Source organism: Rhinoraja longicauda, chromosome 16 (assembly GCF_053455715.1).
Source record: "Rhinoraja longicauda isolate Sanriku21f chromosome 16, sRhiLon1.1, whole genome shotgun sequence".
Classification (NCBI taxonomy): Eukaryota; Metazoa; Chordata; class Chondrichthyes; order Rajiformes; family Arhynchobatidae; genus Rhinoraja; species Rhinoraja longicauda.
The window spans coordinates 44,218,587-44,233,263 of record NC_135968.1 but is presented as its reverse complement, the minus strand read 5'-3'; the positions used below and the strand labels follow the sequence as shown (position 1 = coordinate 44,233,263).

The 14,677-nt window shown below is 40.5% G+C and overlaps 1 protein-coding gene across 1 annotated transcript in view; it reads right to left on the bottom strand.

Moving 5' to 3' along the window:
* Positions 1–14,677, bottom strand: part of marchf5 (membrane-associated ring finger (C3HC4) 5) — a 66,016-nt gene that overhangs the window by 39,016 nt on the left and 12,323 nt on the right. The window contains exon 2 of the mRNA XM_078413718.1: positions 13,775–13,977. Within this exon, the coding sequence (XP_078269844.1) occupies positions 13,775–13,977 (203 nt within the window). The remainder of the gene's footprint in view (positions 1–13,774; positions 13,978–14,677) is intronic.

The window sequence follows — 14,677 nt, the reverse complement described above, 5'->3', positions numbered from 1 at the left end:
TTGACAAAGATCTTTGCTAGGATCCTAGAAACTAGGATCTAACTTTCCTAGTTAGATCCTGGAAGACTAGAGAGTAGCTAACATTGTTCCTTTGCTCAAGAAGGGAAGTAGAGAGAATCCAGGGAATTGTATGCCAGTGAGTGCCAGTGGTCAGGAAGCTATTGGAGGATAGACAACATGGCCTTGTATGTGGAAGGGCGTATCTTGTGAACGGGTTTTTCTGAGCAGGTGACGAAGGTGATCAATGAGCATAGGGCAGTGGATGTTGACCATGTGGATTTTAGTAAGACATTTGATAAAGTCCCCCAAAAAGATCCAGAAAATTAGGATACATGGAATTAATAGTGACTTGCTCGTATGGATTCAGAACTGGTTTACCGATAGAAAGAGTGCAATTTTTAGGCTAGAGATCTGTGACCAGTGGAGGTTCTCCGCTGTGCTGGGTCCTCTGTTGCTTGTGACATAATGACTTGGAAGCAAAGATGGTTTGGATGGTAAGTTTGCAGATGACACCAAAATTGCTAGGGTTGTGAACTGTAAGGACGGTTGTCAAAGTATGCAGCAGGATAGAAATGGATGGAGAAATGGCAGATGGAGTTTAATCTGAACAAGTGTGAGGAAGGTCGACTGCAAGAGGAAAATATACAATTAATGGCATGACCCATAACAGCATTGATGTTCAGAAGGATCTTGGGATCCGTCCATAATCCTCTGAAAGTGGCAACATAAGTAGATAGTGGTAAAGAAGACATGTGGTATGCTTGCTTTCATAGGTTGCGGCATTGAGTATAAGAATCAGAAAATCATTATGTAGCTTTTCGGCTCTTAACAGCATTGATGTGCAGAAGTATATTGGAGTCCAAGTCCATAACTCCCTGAAAGTAGCAACAATAGTAGAAAAGAGTGGTAAAGGTGGTTAATGGTATGCACTCCTTCATTGGCCGGGATACCGCGTATAAGAGTCAGGCAGTCATGATGCAGTTTTATAGGACTCTAGTTAGGCCACATTTGGAAGAATGCATAGAGTTCTGGTCGGCCCATTACAGGAAAGATGTGGAGGCTTTGGAAAGGGTGAAGCGAAGGTTGACCAGAATGATGCCTGAATTAGCTAAAGAGGGAGGTTGGGAGGACCTGGATTGTTCTCTCTAGAATGCAAAGGTTGAGGGAAGACACGATAGAAGTGCACGAGAGGCATAAATAGGGTAGGGCGAGAACCCTTTTCACAGTATGGAAATATCAAATACTAGAGTGCATAGCTTTAAGGTGAGAGGGGCAAAGTTTAAATGCGACGTCCGGGACTTTTTTTTTTTTACATAGGCGTATGGAATGTGTTGCTGGCAGTAATGGTGGTGGAGGCAGATAAAATAGAGGCATTTAAGAAACTCTTGGAGATGACCCACTGAATTACTCCAGCATTTTATGTCTATCTTTGGTATAAACCAGCATTTGCAGATTTTAAAAATTACATTATCAATTTATCAGAGGCAAATTCAATTATTACATCAATCTAATTCTTAGCTTTTTGTTTATCAAAAAACACCATCAAAAAACCTGTTTGTTGAATTTGCTAACCAAGCTTCTAATTATTCATCTTTTCACTTATTTACTGTCAGCAGTTGAATTTGAAATTGGTTCTTGATCACTCATTTGGCAGAAGAGCAGCTATTTAAAGCTGCTAACTGAAATCATCCCTTCAAAACTAGCTTCAGGCAGAGGGAAACAGGAAGGGACATTCCAAATTAATGTGTAGGGGCGACCAGGGGAACTCCAGGCATTACAAAAGGAAGAAGATACAAACAAATATCAAACAGAGGCATTGGTTAGCAGCTGCGACCTCTCGAAAATCTTCCTGTGTAGGCCAGCTCACAATACAAATTACTATAAGGGGGTCTTAACTGTGTTAGCCTCAAGGAACTGAATTCATGTTTAACTCAAGTGAGAGTACAGATGCCACATTGTTTTAAAACCCTCAAGTATAAAGATATATCAAATTATTTGTGAAAAATATGCAAACACTAGTCAATATCTCTTTTTTAGACAATAGACAATAGGTGCAGGAGTAGGCAATGCGGCACTTCGAGCCAGCACCACCATTCAATGTGATCATAGCTGATCATTCTCAATCAGTACCCCGTTCCTGCCTTCTCCCCATACCCCCTGACCCCGCTAACTTTAAGAGCTCTATCTAGCTCTCTCTTGAAAGCATCCAGAGAATTAGCCTCCACTGCCTTCTGAGGTAGAGAATTCCACAGATTCACAACTCTGACTGAAAAAGGTTTTCCTCATCTCCGTTCTAAATGGCCTACCCCTTATTCTTAAAATATGGCCCCTGGTTCTGGACTCCCCCAACATTGGAACATGTTTCCTGCCTCTAACGTGTCCAATCCCTTAATAATCTTATGTGTTTCAATAAGATCCGCTCTCATCCTTCTAAATTCCAGTGTATACAAGCCTAGTCGCTCCAGTCTTAACATACGACAGTCCCGCCATTCCGGGAATTAACCTAGTAAACCTACGCTGCACGCCCTCAATAGCAAGAATATCCTTCCTATGATTTGGAGACCAAAACTGCACACAGTACTCCAGGTGCAGTCTCACTAGGGCCCTGTACAACTGCAGAAGGACCTCTTTGCTCCTATACTCAACTCCTCTTGTTATGAAGGCCAACATTCCATTGGCTTTCTTCACTGCCTGCTGTACCTGCATGCTTCCTTTCAGTGACTGATGCACCAGGACACCCAGATCTCATTGTACGTCCCCTTTTTCTAACTTGACACCATTCAGGTAATAATCTGCCTTCCTATTCTTACCACCAGTGGATAACCTCACATTTATCCACATTAAACTGCATCTGCCATGCATTTGCCCACTCACACAACCTGTCCAAGTCACCCAGCAACCGCATAGCATCTTCCTCACAGTTCACACTGCCACCCAGCTTTGTGTCATCTGCAAATTTGCTAATGTTATTTTTAATCCCTTCATCCAAGTCATTAATGTATATTGTAAATAGCTGCGGTTCCAGCACCGAGCCTTGCGGTCCCAGCACCGAGCCTTGCGGTACCCCACTAGTCACTGCCTGCTATTCTGAACGGGACCCATTTATCCCCACTCTTTGCTTTCTGTCTGCCAACCAATTTTCTATCCATGTCAGTACCCTACCCCCAATACCATGTGCTCTAATTTTGCCAACTAATCTCCTATGTGGGACCTTGTCGAAGGCTTTCTGAAAGTCAAGGTACACTACATCCACCTTCTCCCCTGTCCATTTTCCTAGTTACATCCTCAAAAAATTCCAGAAGATTAGTTAAGCATGATTTTCCCATCGTAAATCCATGCTGACTCGGAACGATCCTGTTATTACTATCCAAATGCTCCGCAATTTTGTCTTTTATAATTGACTCCAGCATCTTCCCCACCACTGATGTCACACTAACTGGTCTATAATATCCCGTTTTCTCCCTCCCTCCTTTCTTGAAAAGTGGGATAACATTAGCTACCCTCCAATCCACCGGAACTGATCCTGAATCTATAGAACATTGGAAAATGATCACCAATGCGTCCACAATTTCTAGAGCCACCTCCTTAAGTACCCTGGGATGCAGACCAGCAGGCCCTGGGGATTTATCAGCCTTCAGTCCCATCAGTCTACCTAACATCATTTCCTGCCTAATGTGAATTTCCATCAGTTCCTCCGTCACCCTAGGATGACTATGTCATACATTTTAATGTTCACTCAAATTTGAGGAACACTCATACCTTGAACACTGATTAACACACTTTTAAAAGGATTCAGCTTTCCAAGGTATCCCTTTGCTGTACAAAAAACTTATTAAATCGACTTTTGTAAGTTCCTGCCCTTTACTAAAGTTGGCCGTACCCCAATTTAGAACCTGTGATACATCCCTATCCCTATCCATAACCATTTTAAAGATACTAGAACTGTGGTCGCCATTACCAAGACACTTCAGTCACTGCTTGCCCTGCCCAATTTCCTAAAAGTTCAGCTTTGCCCTCTCCCACTATATATTGGCTGAAAAAATATTGTCCTGAATGCATTAGAAAATCTACCTTATCTAAGACTTCGGCACTATGGCAGATCCAGTCTACATTGGGAAAGTTGAATTCCTCAACACGAATCGTCCTGCAGCTGAATACAATCTCCCAGCATATTCTCTCTAATTCCATTTGACTTTCATGGGGCCTAATATCCAATCCCAACAAGGTGAACATCACCTTTTTATTTCTCAGCTCCACCCTTATTGGCTCACTAGATGATCTTGCAGTAATGTCATCTCAGACTATTACTGTGCTATTCTCCTTAAAAATATACCATCTCCCCATCCTCTTTTACTCCCACCTCTATCTCACCTGTAGCACCTGTACCCTGGAACACAAGGCTGACAGTCTTATCCCTCCATTAACCAGGTTTCCATAAAGGATATAATGCCCAGTTGCACGCACCTATCCATGTTCCGAGTTCATTCTCATTAATATCCATGCTAGAGGCCTGACAAGTAATGTAATTTAATCCAATGTCTTTCTTGTTCCCTGCCGTGCGCCTGCCCATCATGTCTACTGAAGTTGCCATCGGTGACTTCTGTACTACCGTCTCAGCTGCCTCAGTACTGTACTAAGGTAGACACAAAATGCGAGAGTATCTCATCGGGACAGGCAGCATTTCTGGAGCGAAAGAATGGTTACTCCAGCATTTGGTGTCTACCTTCGATTTAAACTGACATCTGCAGATCTTTCCTACACATTCGGTATGTACTAGATCCCATCTCCCTGACAGTCTAGTTTAAACCCTCCCAAGTGGCACTAGAAAACCTGCACACCAGTATATTGCTCCCCCTTCAATTCAAGTGCAACCTGTCCTTGTATAGATCACCTCTGCTCCAGAAGAAATCCCAATGGTCTCAAAAACGATGTTATAATAGGACATGTTACAATGTTATAATGGGATTTTCAGAAGACTCTTAAAGTACTCAACCGGGAGGGGAGAGAAGAGAAAAAGAGGGGGAAAATACCCTACTAAGGATTGAATTTAAGTTATCACATAGAAAACAGAGTGGGGATAAACACATTTTCGTCTCAGCTTGTATAAACAAGCAACTGCAGATGCTGGTTAGTACTCAAAAGGACACAAAATGCTGGAGTTTCTCAAGAAGAGTCTCGACCCAAAGGGTCACCTATCCATGTTCGCCAGAGATGCTGCCTGACCTGCTGATTTACTCCAGCATGGTATCCTTTTCTGCCCCAGATTAACATTTACGACTAGTAGATCCCACACGATTAGTACTTGAGCCCCAGCTATTCACACAATCTACATCTGTGATTTCACAGGGGGACTAGATATTCAAGTTCCAAGTTTGCTGATATTAAACTAGGCACACCTGCAAGTGCGGAAGAAGATGTAAAGAGGCTTCAGGAGAATATAGACAAGTTGAGTGTGTAGTGAGAACATAGCAGATGAAATGCAACGTGACAAATTCACTTAAGGGCACAAAAGAAAAAAACAGAATACTTTGTTTTTAAATGCAGAGTGAATAGCATTGATGTTCAATGTGACTTGGATGCACTTGTACACAAATCAGTGAAAGCCAATATACAGATGCAACAACAAGTAGGAATGCAAATAATATGTCAGCTTTATAATGAGAGGATTAAAATACAGGAGCAAGGAAGTCTTCCTGTAATTGTGTAGAGCCTTGGTGAGATCATACCTGGAATATTAGTTTTAGTCCCTTTACCCAAGAAGTTCATACTTTGCTGAAAGGGAATGCAGCACATTCCCAGAATGACTGGCTTGCAGTTCGAGAAGAGATTGAGGATACTAGGGCTATATTAATTAGCGTTTAGAAGAATAACTAGAAGTAATCTCATGAAAAGCTCACAAAATTCTTTACAGGACTTGACAGGCTAGATGCAATGAGAAAATATTCCCCTTGACTAAGTGAGGCCCACCGGAAATTGGAGGAACAGCACCTCATATTTCGCTTGGGCAGCTTGCAGCCCAACGGTATGAACATCGACTTCTCCAACTTTAGATAGTTCCTCTGTCTCTCTCTTTTTTCCCCCTCCCCCCTCCCCCTTCTCCCACTGTCTCCATCTATATCCTTTCTTTGTCCGGCCCCCCTGACATCAGTCTGAAGAAGGGTAACGACCCAAAACGTCACCCATTCCTTCTCTCCTGAGATGCTGCCTGACCTGCTGAGTTACTCCAGCATTTTGTGATACCTTCGATTTGTACCAGCATCTGCAGTTATTTTCCTACACTATTCCCCTTGACTAACGTCTAATCTAAAACTATGATCTTTGGTTCCTCACAGGAGGCCTGAAATGGTGAGAGATTTCCCCTGTGGGTGGTGCATCTTTGGAATTCTCCACCCTGGATGGCTACGATAGCCTAGTCATCAAGTTTATTCAAAACAGAGACCAATAACTTTCTGGATATTAAGGGGAAAAGACATAGGGATACTGAAGAAATTGGCACCAAGGTAATAGATCAGCTATGATTTTGATGAATGATGAGCTGGCTCAAAGGGCCTAATCCTGTTTCTATTTACTATGTTATCCTTCAATATTCTAAATGCAATCTTAGTCTATGCAATTTCTAACTCAAAGCTTGGAGTCCAAATATTATTCTGGTATATCTACACTACACTACTTCCAAGGCTAGAACTACACACTATATCATTCATTACACATAGAAACATAGTGCAGGAGTAGGCCATTCGACCCTTCGAGCCAGCACCGACCGACATTCAATATGATCATGGCTGATCATTGTAAAATCAGTACCCCGTTCCTGCTTTTTCTCCATATCCTTTGATTCCTTTAGCTCTAAGAGCTAAATCTAACTCTCTTGAAAACATCCAGTGAATTGGCCTCCACTGCCTTCTGTGGCAGAGAATTTCACAGATTCACAACTCTCTGGGTGAAGACGTTTTTCCTCATTTCAGTCCTAAATGGCCTACCCCTTATTCCTAAACTGTGACCCTGGTTCTGGACTCCCCCAACATCGGGAACATTTTTTCCTGCATCTAGCCTGTCCAATCCTTTAAGAATTTTATATGTTTCTATAAGATCCCCTCTCATCCTTGTAACCACCCAAGAGGATCAACAAGGAATACAACACTTCACTAATCTTCACAGATAATATACAAACAAAATGTTTGATGAGAGATTTGGAAACTGACAGCGGCAGTAAACGTACCACTAATATCTACAACTGAAGACCAGTCCAATTTTTAACTACCAGGCTTGGATGAGCAAAATATATTCAGAGCTACCAAGAAAACATGGCAATTGAAGTCACTTATTGCAGTATGCAAATAAAAGCTGATTAAAACATAAAAGATGGTGAAAATCTGTTAACAAAAACTACACCTCAATTGGTCCCTTTTTGGTGCATTACAGAGAGCATGGCTACCTTAGATTTTATTACCACTTGAGATCCTGTTACTTTGAATACAGCTAGTTCTGTCTCCCTCAAGGTTGGTAAAGGTTTCAACTGAACACATCCAAGGTATGATTTGACCAAGAAATGCAAACCTCACTATATAGATATATACTATTTCCTCGTAATCCATTCTAACCAGTCTATGACATTTTAGTGATCAAAATTCATGGATCTTTAGGTCACAACTACTTCTTGCTTTTCACTTTCCTATTCGGAGGTCCAAAGTAGTTTATCTCAGTTGCCCACACCAAAATCAATTTTCGAAAGTTTACCCATGTCTTTCATTAATTAGAGTCAGTGGTACAGCATACAAAAATACCCTTTGGCCCATCACATGTATATTGACCATCATGCCTTGCGAAACTAATCACATTTGCCTGTTTTAATTCCATATCCTTCAACGGCTTGCACATTCACATATATGTCCAGATGCATCTTAAATGTTGTAATTGCCCCTGCCTCCATGACCTTCTCTGGCAGCTCATTCCAGATTCCACCTGTGTGAAAAGATTATCCTTCCAATGCCCTTTAAACCTCCTCCCTAAACCTCTTATCTGAAACCTATGTCGTCTAACTTGGACCCTCTACGATAGGGGACAGCTCTGGTTACCTAAGGCTCTCATCATTTTATATATTTTTATTATTTTTCCTCTTGGCCTCCTCTGCTCCAGGGAGAAACAGACCTACCCTATTCAATGGCTCCTGATAACTAAAGCTCTCCCATATTTATATATTTCCGCTTTAATCTATCTATCTAAAACTCTTGGTTTGTTTGTGTGTATATGTGTACCATTCCCGCTACACAGCCAAAACGGTACACGACAAGTTTAGGCCCACCCTACTCACCACTCCCCCATGGTCTGAATAAACCCACTTTTGTTACTTTTTAAAAACAATTTACCTAATAAACTTTAATAGATGCTCACCCCGTGCCCCCTCCCCCCCCCTGGGAGGACCAGTGGGAGGACCGGTGCCCGTCCCGGCGTGCCCCGCGCCTAAGCTTCCTCCCGTGGTGCAGCACACCACAGAGGCGGCGGCAGAGGATCCACAAGATGGCCGTCCCCTGCAAGAGAGGCTTCGGCTCCACGCCCGGCCCGCAGGAGAAATGGGGCCGAGGTTAGTGCATTCTCCCCATCCACTCTCGCCCACCCACGCCCAGCAACGGGTCCATGCTGTCGCCAACGTTCCCCACCGCAGATTGCAGCCGAGCTGCAGGAGACGCTTCGTCTCCGCGCCCAGCCCGCATGAGAAACGGGGCCGACATCAGTGCCTTTTTCCTGTTCCCCCCTTGCCCGCACACGGCCACTCCCCGCCCAGCAACGGGTCCGCGGTTGGGCCGAGGGGGAGGGAAGAGGGGGGTAGGGGGAGAGAGGGTCGGGGAGTGGGGAAGGGGTGAAGGGGGAGAGGATGGGGGAGTGGTGATGGGGAGGTGGAGGTGCTGCACCAATGCAGGAGAGGTTTGGACCCAATGGGTCCACTTGGTCTAGTCTACACATCACAAATGTACCCATCTTTATATTGTACACAAACATACTTTCCCAAGAGGTTAAAATGAAGTTTACTGCATCTGGCAGCAATTGTAAGTGCAAGGACATAGTTAGTCTGTGTAAAATAATGATTTAATTTCTCATGTTGGAAGGCAAGGTCCATGCTGAGGAGTAATTGTGAAAATGGAGGAGGAATGTCAAGAATGCAACATAACTAATTCTTGAAGCGCAAGCCTGGTAAAATTGGGAAATTCATATATATTGTAAGGTGTACACGAGGTTTACTTGAAACACAAGGGGTTTTAAACACTCTGGCTTCCCTCTGCCTTGAGCAAAGGGTTTGGGTTTTGCTTGTGCATAAACCCAACGGCCTTCTGATTGCCTAATATATTAATATCAGTCAAGCCAACAGCAAAACAGAATCAGCTCTTCACACAAATATGAACACAATTGAAATAACATTCAGCTACACAAGCTCAAACGCATCAATATATAAAAGTCAATTCGGGCTAAAGGGTACTCAAATATCAGAGCTATAAATCATTTTTGTTCCAAAATATCTCTAATGCCGTGACATTTTAAATAACATTGGTTAGTGGACGACCTGCTATTATAATTAAAGCATTTCATTGCATCATTGATTAAATAAGCATGTAGATAATTGTAAATGCATTATTTTTAAAAATTATTTAATGAAACTATTATAATCATCTTGTACACGTCACAATGATTTGCCTGCAGCTGATACAATCAAGGTATTTATAGAACAAAGCTTTACATCTCTGACCTTGAAAATCATCCGACCGACAGGCTGGTTTGGAACAGCATATTCCAAGATTCCAAAACAAAGATGTTTTATGATCTTCAAATTACAACCAACCCAAATCCTAAAAATGTGTAATATTTAACGTTTACATCAATATATTTAAAAGCAAAATTCCTAATACTGCAAAGCAGTTTCAGATAGCTCCACGTCTATACTGAATATGATAGTGCCTGCCATTGTTCAAAAAGTACAGTTCTGACCTCATGCGAAGGGAGAAAAGACAGCAAAATGGATTTGAACAGTGCTGTCAATAGCAAAGCTCTTTTTTTCTTTCTACTTTCTGGCTATTGTACAAAAGCAAAATATTTTTGTAGAAGCATACTTTTGGCTATTCATTTCATGACATTTAACCATTTCAGATGGAGCACAGCTAACCAACTACACAGGAGGCAGAGTGCAAAAATCTACATTTAATCAGTTAGTAAAATGCTATTTATGGGAAATATGATTGATCTTTAAGTATACCTCAAAAATAATTATGAAAAGTAGAAGGAAATTGAAATTATTCATCACATAAACTGATTATGGTAGATTTGAACAATAAAAATAAATGATTGTAAAAAAAAACACCTTTCCTTTCATACTATAGGTATTGGTTGCTTTACAAAACTGCATTCTAACTCATAACAGCAGACCATCTGAAGTGAAATACATGATTTGCAGGCTGTGACTATTAATAAAAATTGGAAAAACAGGTCCTCGAAAGTTAAGTATTCAATAAGATAGGCACCTATCACTTTTTTTTAAAGTTGCAACAAAAAAGTAGCAAATGTTGAGGAAGGTCTCACCCTCCAACAACTGGCCTTTCAAAAATTGGCCATCATTTGAAAAATGGTGGAGGTTGCAGATGAAAGGATGTGAATGCAGTACTTTTGACATATTTTCTAAATTTATTATGGACCAATTTGGGCAAGTTACATGTTTTGCTCCTGGTGAATGACAATAAGTGATGATGAAACCAAATTTGGAATAATGTCTGAAAAAACCTTTTAATAGAACTAAAGAAAAAACCACGGCAACCATAAAGAAAATATCCAGGAATTAGATTGCATAGAAGGCCTTGAACCACAGGTTTTGTTGGTTGGAAATGATTGCATTTTTTGAGCAAAAGAATGGCGGAGGGAGGGGGTGGAAAAAGTCCTACTCGGGAAAAAATAATGATGGGATAAGCTTTGAAGCTTGCATTGTTCTAGCAGATGAACAATTGGCTGCTGGATATAATTCTGTGCAGTAAATATCTACGGGATAACAATGATTTAAATAGATTTGCCTGATGATCTAATACCAGATAGATAGAACAAAGGCCAAAGAATATTTAGGGATGAGAAGATTCTATTTTACAATCTGCTCCGCCATTAATTCAGATTTCTGGATTACTGGACCGATAGTATAATTATTACTCTACCTAACATACAATTCTTTTCCTTAATGAACAGACCGATAAATCTCTAATTTAAAAAAATACAACCAGTTGCTTAGATGCACAATGTTGCGATTTCAGAGGTTATACTGTAAAGAACCACATAAAAGACTGTCACACAAAATACAAGCACCAGAGGTATTTATAACAACACAAGTTAAATAGCATAAAACAATAAAGGTCTCCTGGTACAAAGAAGGATAATATTGCCAAAGAGGTGGTCTGCCGTAAATATAACTGAACACCAATATACAGAGATGATAAATGAGCATGGTATACCAAAACTAAAAATGCCCTGACAATAGCTACATTAATTACCCACTAAAATGCAAGCTCCAAGACAATAATATTAACAGCCATTAACTGCCAGACAAAAGCAGCACGTAATCAAGTACAAACCATTGATCACACCAATGGATTAAGAAAAAGATAACATGAGCAACAATGACTTCTTCAGACAGACCAATATCTAAGAATAAAGTACATGAAATAATCACAAACTTAATTTGGACATAAACATTATCCAAATTAATATTTAGCTTCATTATTATAATCATCCAGGATGAATTTTCGTCAAGCAAAGACACGCACTAGACCCCAGAAATGATAAATGACAGCTGATACATTAAATATCCTTTGAAGAATCCTGGACAAAGCCAGCCGCATATCTTATATAGTTTGTGCATTAGAGTCAAATAAAGTGGTGATCAGTGGGAGAGGTTGCCAAACTCATGCCCACAACGCATGCTGATTTTTAGTTGTGAAAATGGAAGGTTTAATTCCTGCAAAGGGGAGTCGAGAAGTAGAGCTTCCAGAAGAGACAGCATATCTGAAAATTGCAGCATTTAGTTGACCCCATAATTTTCTGCCACCGACTAGATGCTTGGTGTGAATCAGAAACTCTGGGAGGCATATCTTTCTGTCACTGCAATTTGCTTTGGTAATTTCCCCATATGTAAGAAAATTCTTTGGAATTCTCCATCTCAGAGTTCTGTGGATCCTCAGTGTCAGCATATGCATGGGTGAGATTAATAATACAAAGCCCTCCATGATATAGGTGGGAAATTGGATAAGGAACAGCTACAGTCAAGGTCTTAACAGGTTGCAGAACAGGCTAGAGGAGCAATATAAACTCCTCCTGCTCATATTTATCTTTTGACTGATTGAGAGATATAGCATGAAAATAGACCATTCGGTCCACCAAGTCCCTGTTCACACTTGTCCTATGTTATCCCACTTTCTCATCCACTAGGAGCAATTTAGAGGTCATTTAACCTACAACCCACACGCCTTTGGGATGTGGGAGAAAAACGGAGCACACAGTTAACTCACGCGGCCACAGGGTGAACGTACAAACTCCACAGACAGCAGCCACGGTTAGGAGCTTACCCAGGCTTTTGGCATTGAGACTTTATCAGCTGTAACGATGTGCCAACATTTGAGAATCAAAGTATGGGCAAGCAAATTTCAACAGAGGCAATTAGAGTAGATAATCTTTGGAATTCTCAACTCCAGGAGTTATTACAGTGGTAACAGTGACATACTTTTACTCATGGAATCAAAGGTTACACTGGTGGTGGTAGCTAGAATTAAATTATTGTAGGATGAAGCAAACATGAGGATTTATATAGATTACTCCTGCTTTTGTTTCTTATGCAATTCACTTGGTCATTATAACCACATTGGTATTTTTGGAAATATAAAACTAGAAATGCTGGAAACCTAAAATAACAGAAAATGCTGGAAAAAGCTGGAGACTAGGCACCATCTGTGGAAGAAAAACAGTGAACGTTTTAGGTTGCAGCCCCTTCATCAAAACAGATGAAGCAGACCACCTTACCCACAGCTAACAATGGACCGTTTCCTTTATCATCGTTACTTTTTTGCATATCTTTCATCCGTTTGTTCTTTCTCTCACTATATCACCATCACTCTCTCGTTTCCCTTTCCCCTGACTCTCAATCTGAAGGGTCTCGACCCAAAACATCACCTATTCCTTTTCTCCAGAGATGCTGAGTTACTTTAGCATTTTGTGTCTATCTTCAGATGAAGCAGGCACCAGTTCAGATGAAGTGCCTTTGACCTGAAATGTCAGTTTCTCTTTCTAACAAAGCTGCTTGAACTGCTGATTTTCCCCCCAGTATTTTGTTTTTATTCGCCATTTGCTCACCTGGGAAAGATTAGGAGGCATCCTGGGGTAGTTTGCCATTTAATAGTAACATAGGCTTAAAAATATCAAATCATATCTTGGGTTTAAATTAATTGATTGAGTAGTTATATTTACATTATCCAAATAGAGCACAAAGCATGTAAACGGTAGGTTACGATTCAATAATTCTTATTGAAACTGAGGTTGGAAGGGGTGGTAGAGGTGACAGAGAGGCAAGGCAAAAATCTACAGGTTTTGAATAAAAATGACAATGAAGATTTACTTTTAATTGTCAAATCTCATTTTCCCATTGTCATTTTGAAACTTTGTTCATGACGTTCCAGATAATGAAAACTTTTTTGGTTTATGCATTATTACGTTTAACCATTTGCTCACTGTGGGGATTTATTGTCTTTATTTATCTTACCTAGTTTTGGAAAGACAATTAAATATTCAGCATTGCACTGTGGACATGCCACTCTGGCTGTACTGTTGCCCCTTTGCTTCTCATCTACCCATCGTTGTAGGCAAGCTTGATGAACCCATTTAGTAGATCCTCTGCACTTGCAAGGCCGCACCCATTCTGCTGTTCGATCATCTTCATCTGTGGCAAAACACACCCAACAACTCCTGAAATAAAAAAAATTAATATCACCAAACTTGAGCAGAACACAAGTTAGAACTGTCTTCCAACAGCGAAATCTGAAATCAATGCAGATGATCAAAATGAAAAACTCCAATCTTCAAACTCAAAGTTAAAAAAGGGAATGGGGGGACAGATTAAATAAAAAGACTTCATAATCTTGATTTTTAATACCTCCCGTTTCTTTATCCTTTTTACACCACTGTACACAGAGTGGACTAATGTTCATTATTTAATTCAGCATTCATCATTCAATTCACAGGATTATCTATTGACAACTGTTTATTATGAAATAAGAATTTAAATAAGCCACATAAAATGTTCATATTACAAACTGGGCTGGATTCATTAGGTTTACTTAATTAGTGATTTGTTATTCTGAATATTCCCGATGGTAATTTTGTAGAAGAGCTCACATTAACTCTCATGGTGCCACAGTAAAATTAATTCCAAGTAGATCCAAATAATGAAAAAATATTGTGATAATCCTTCACCATGGTCATCTCATGCTTTCAAACAGTTTGGGTCTGGTGCATGTGCACCACATAATGCCATTTCAACCCAAGAAACGTTCTTCTTGCCAAATGTCATTTTCTTGCTTTGAATAAAACATGACCTTGATAAAAACAGTGAATTAGGTCAGTACTCCGATCAACTGAAACAGGAAAACCTCTCTCGATTAAACCT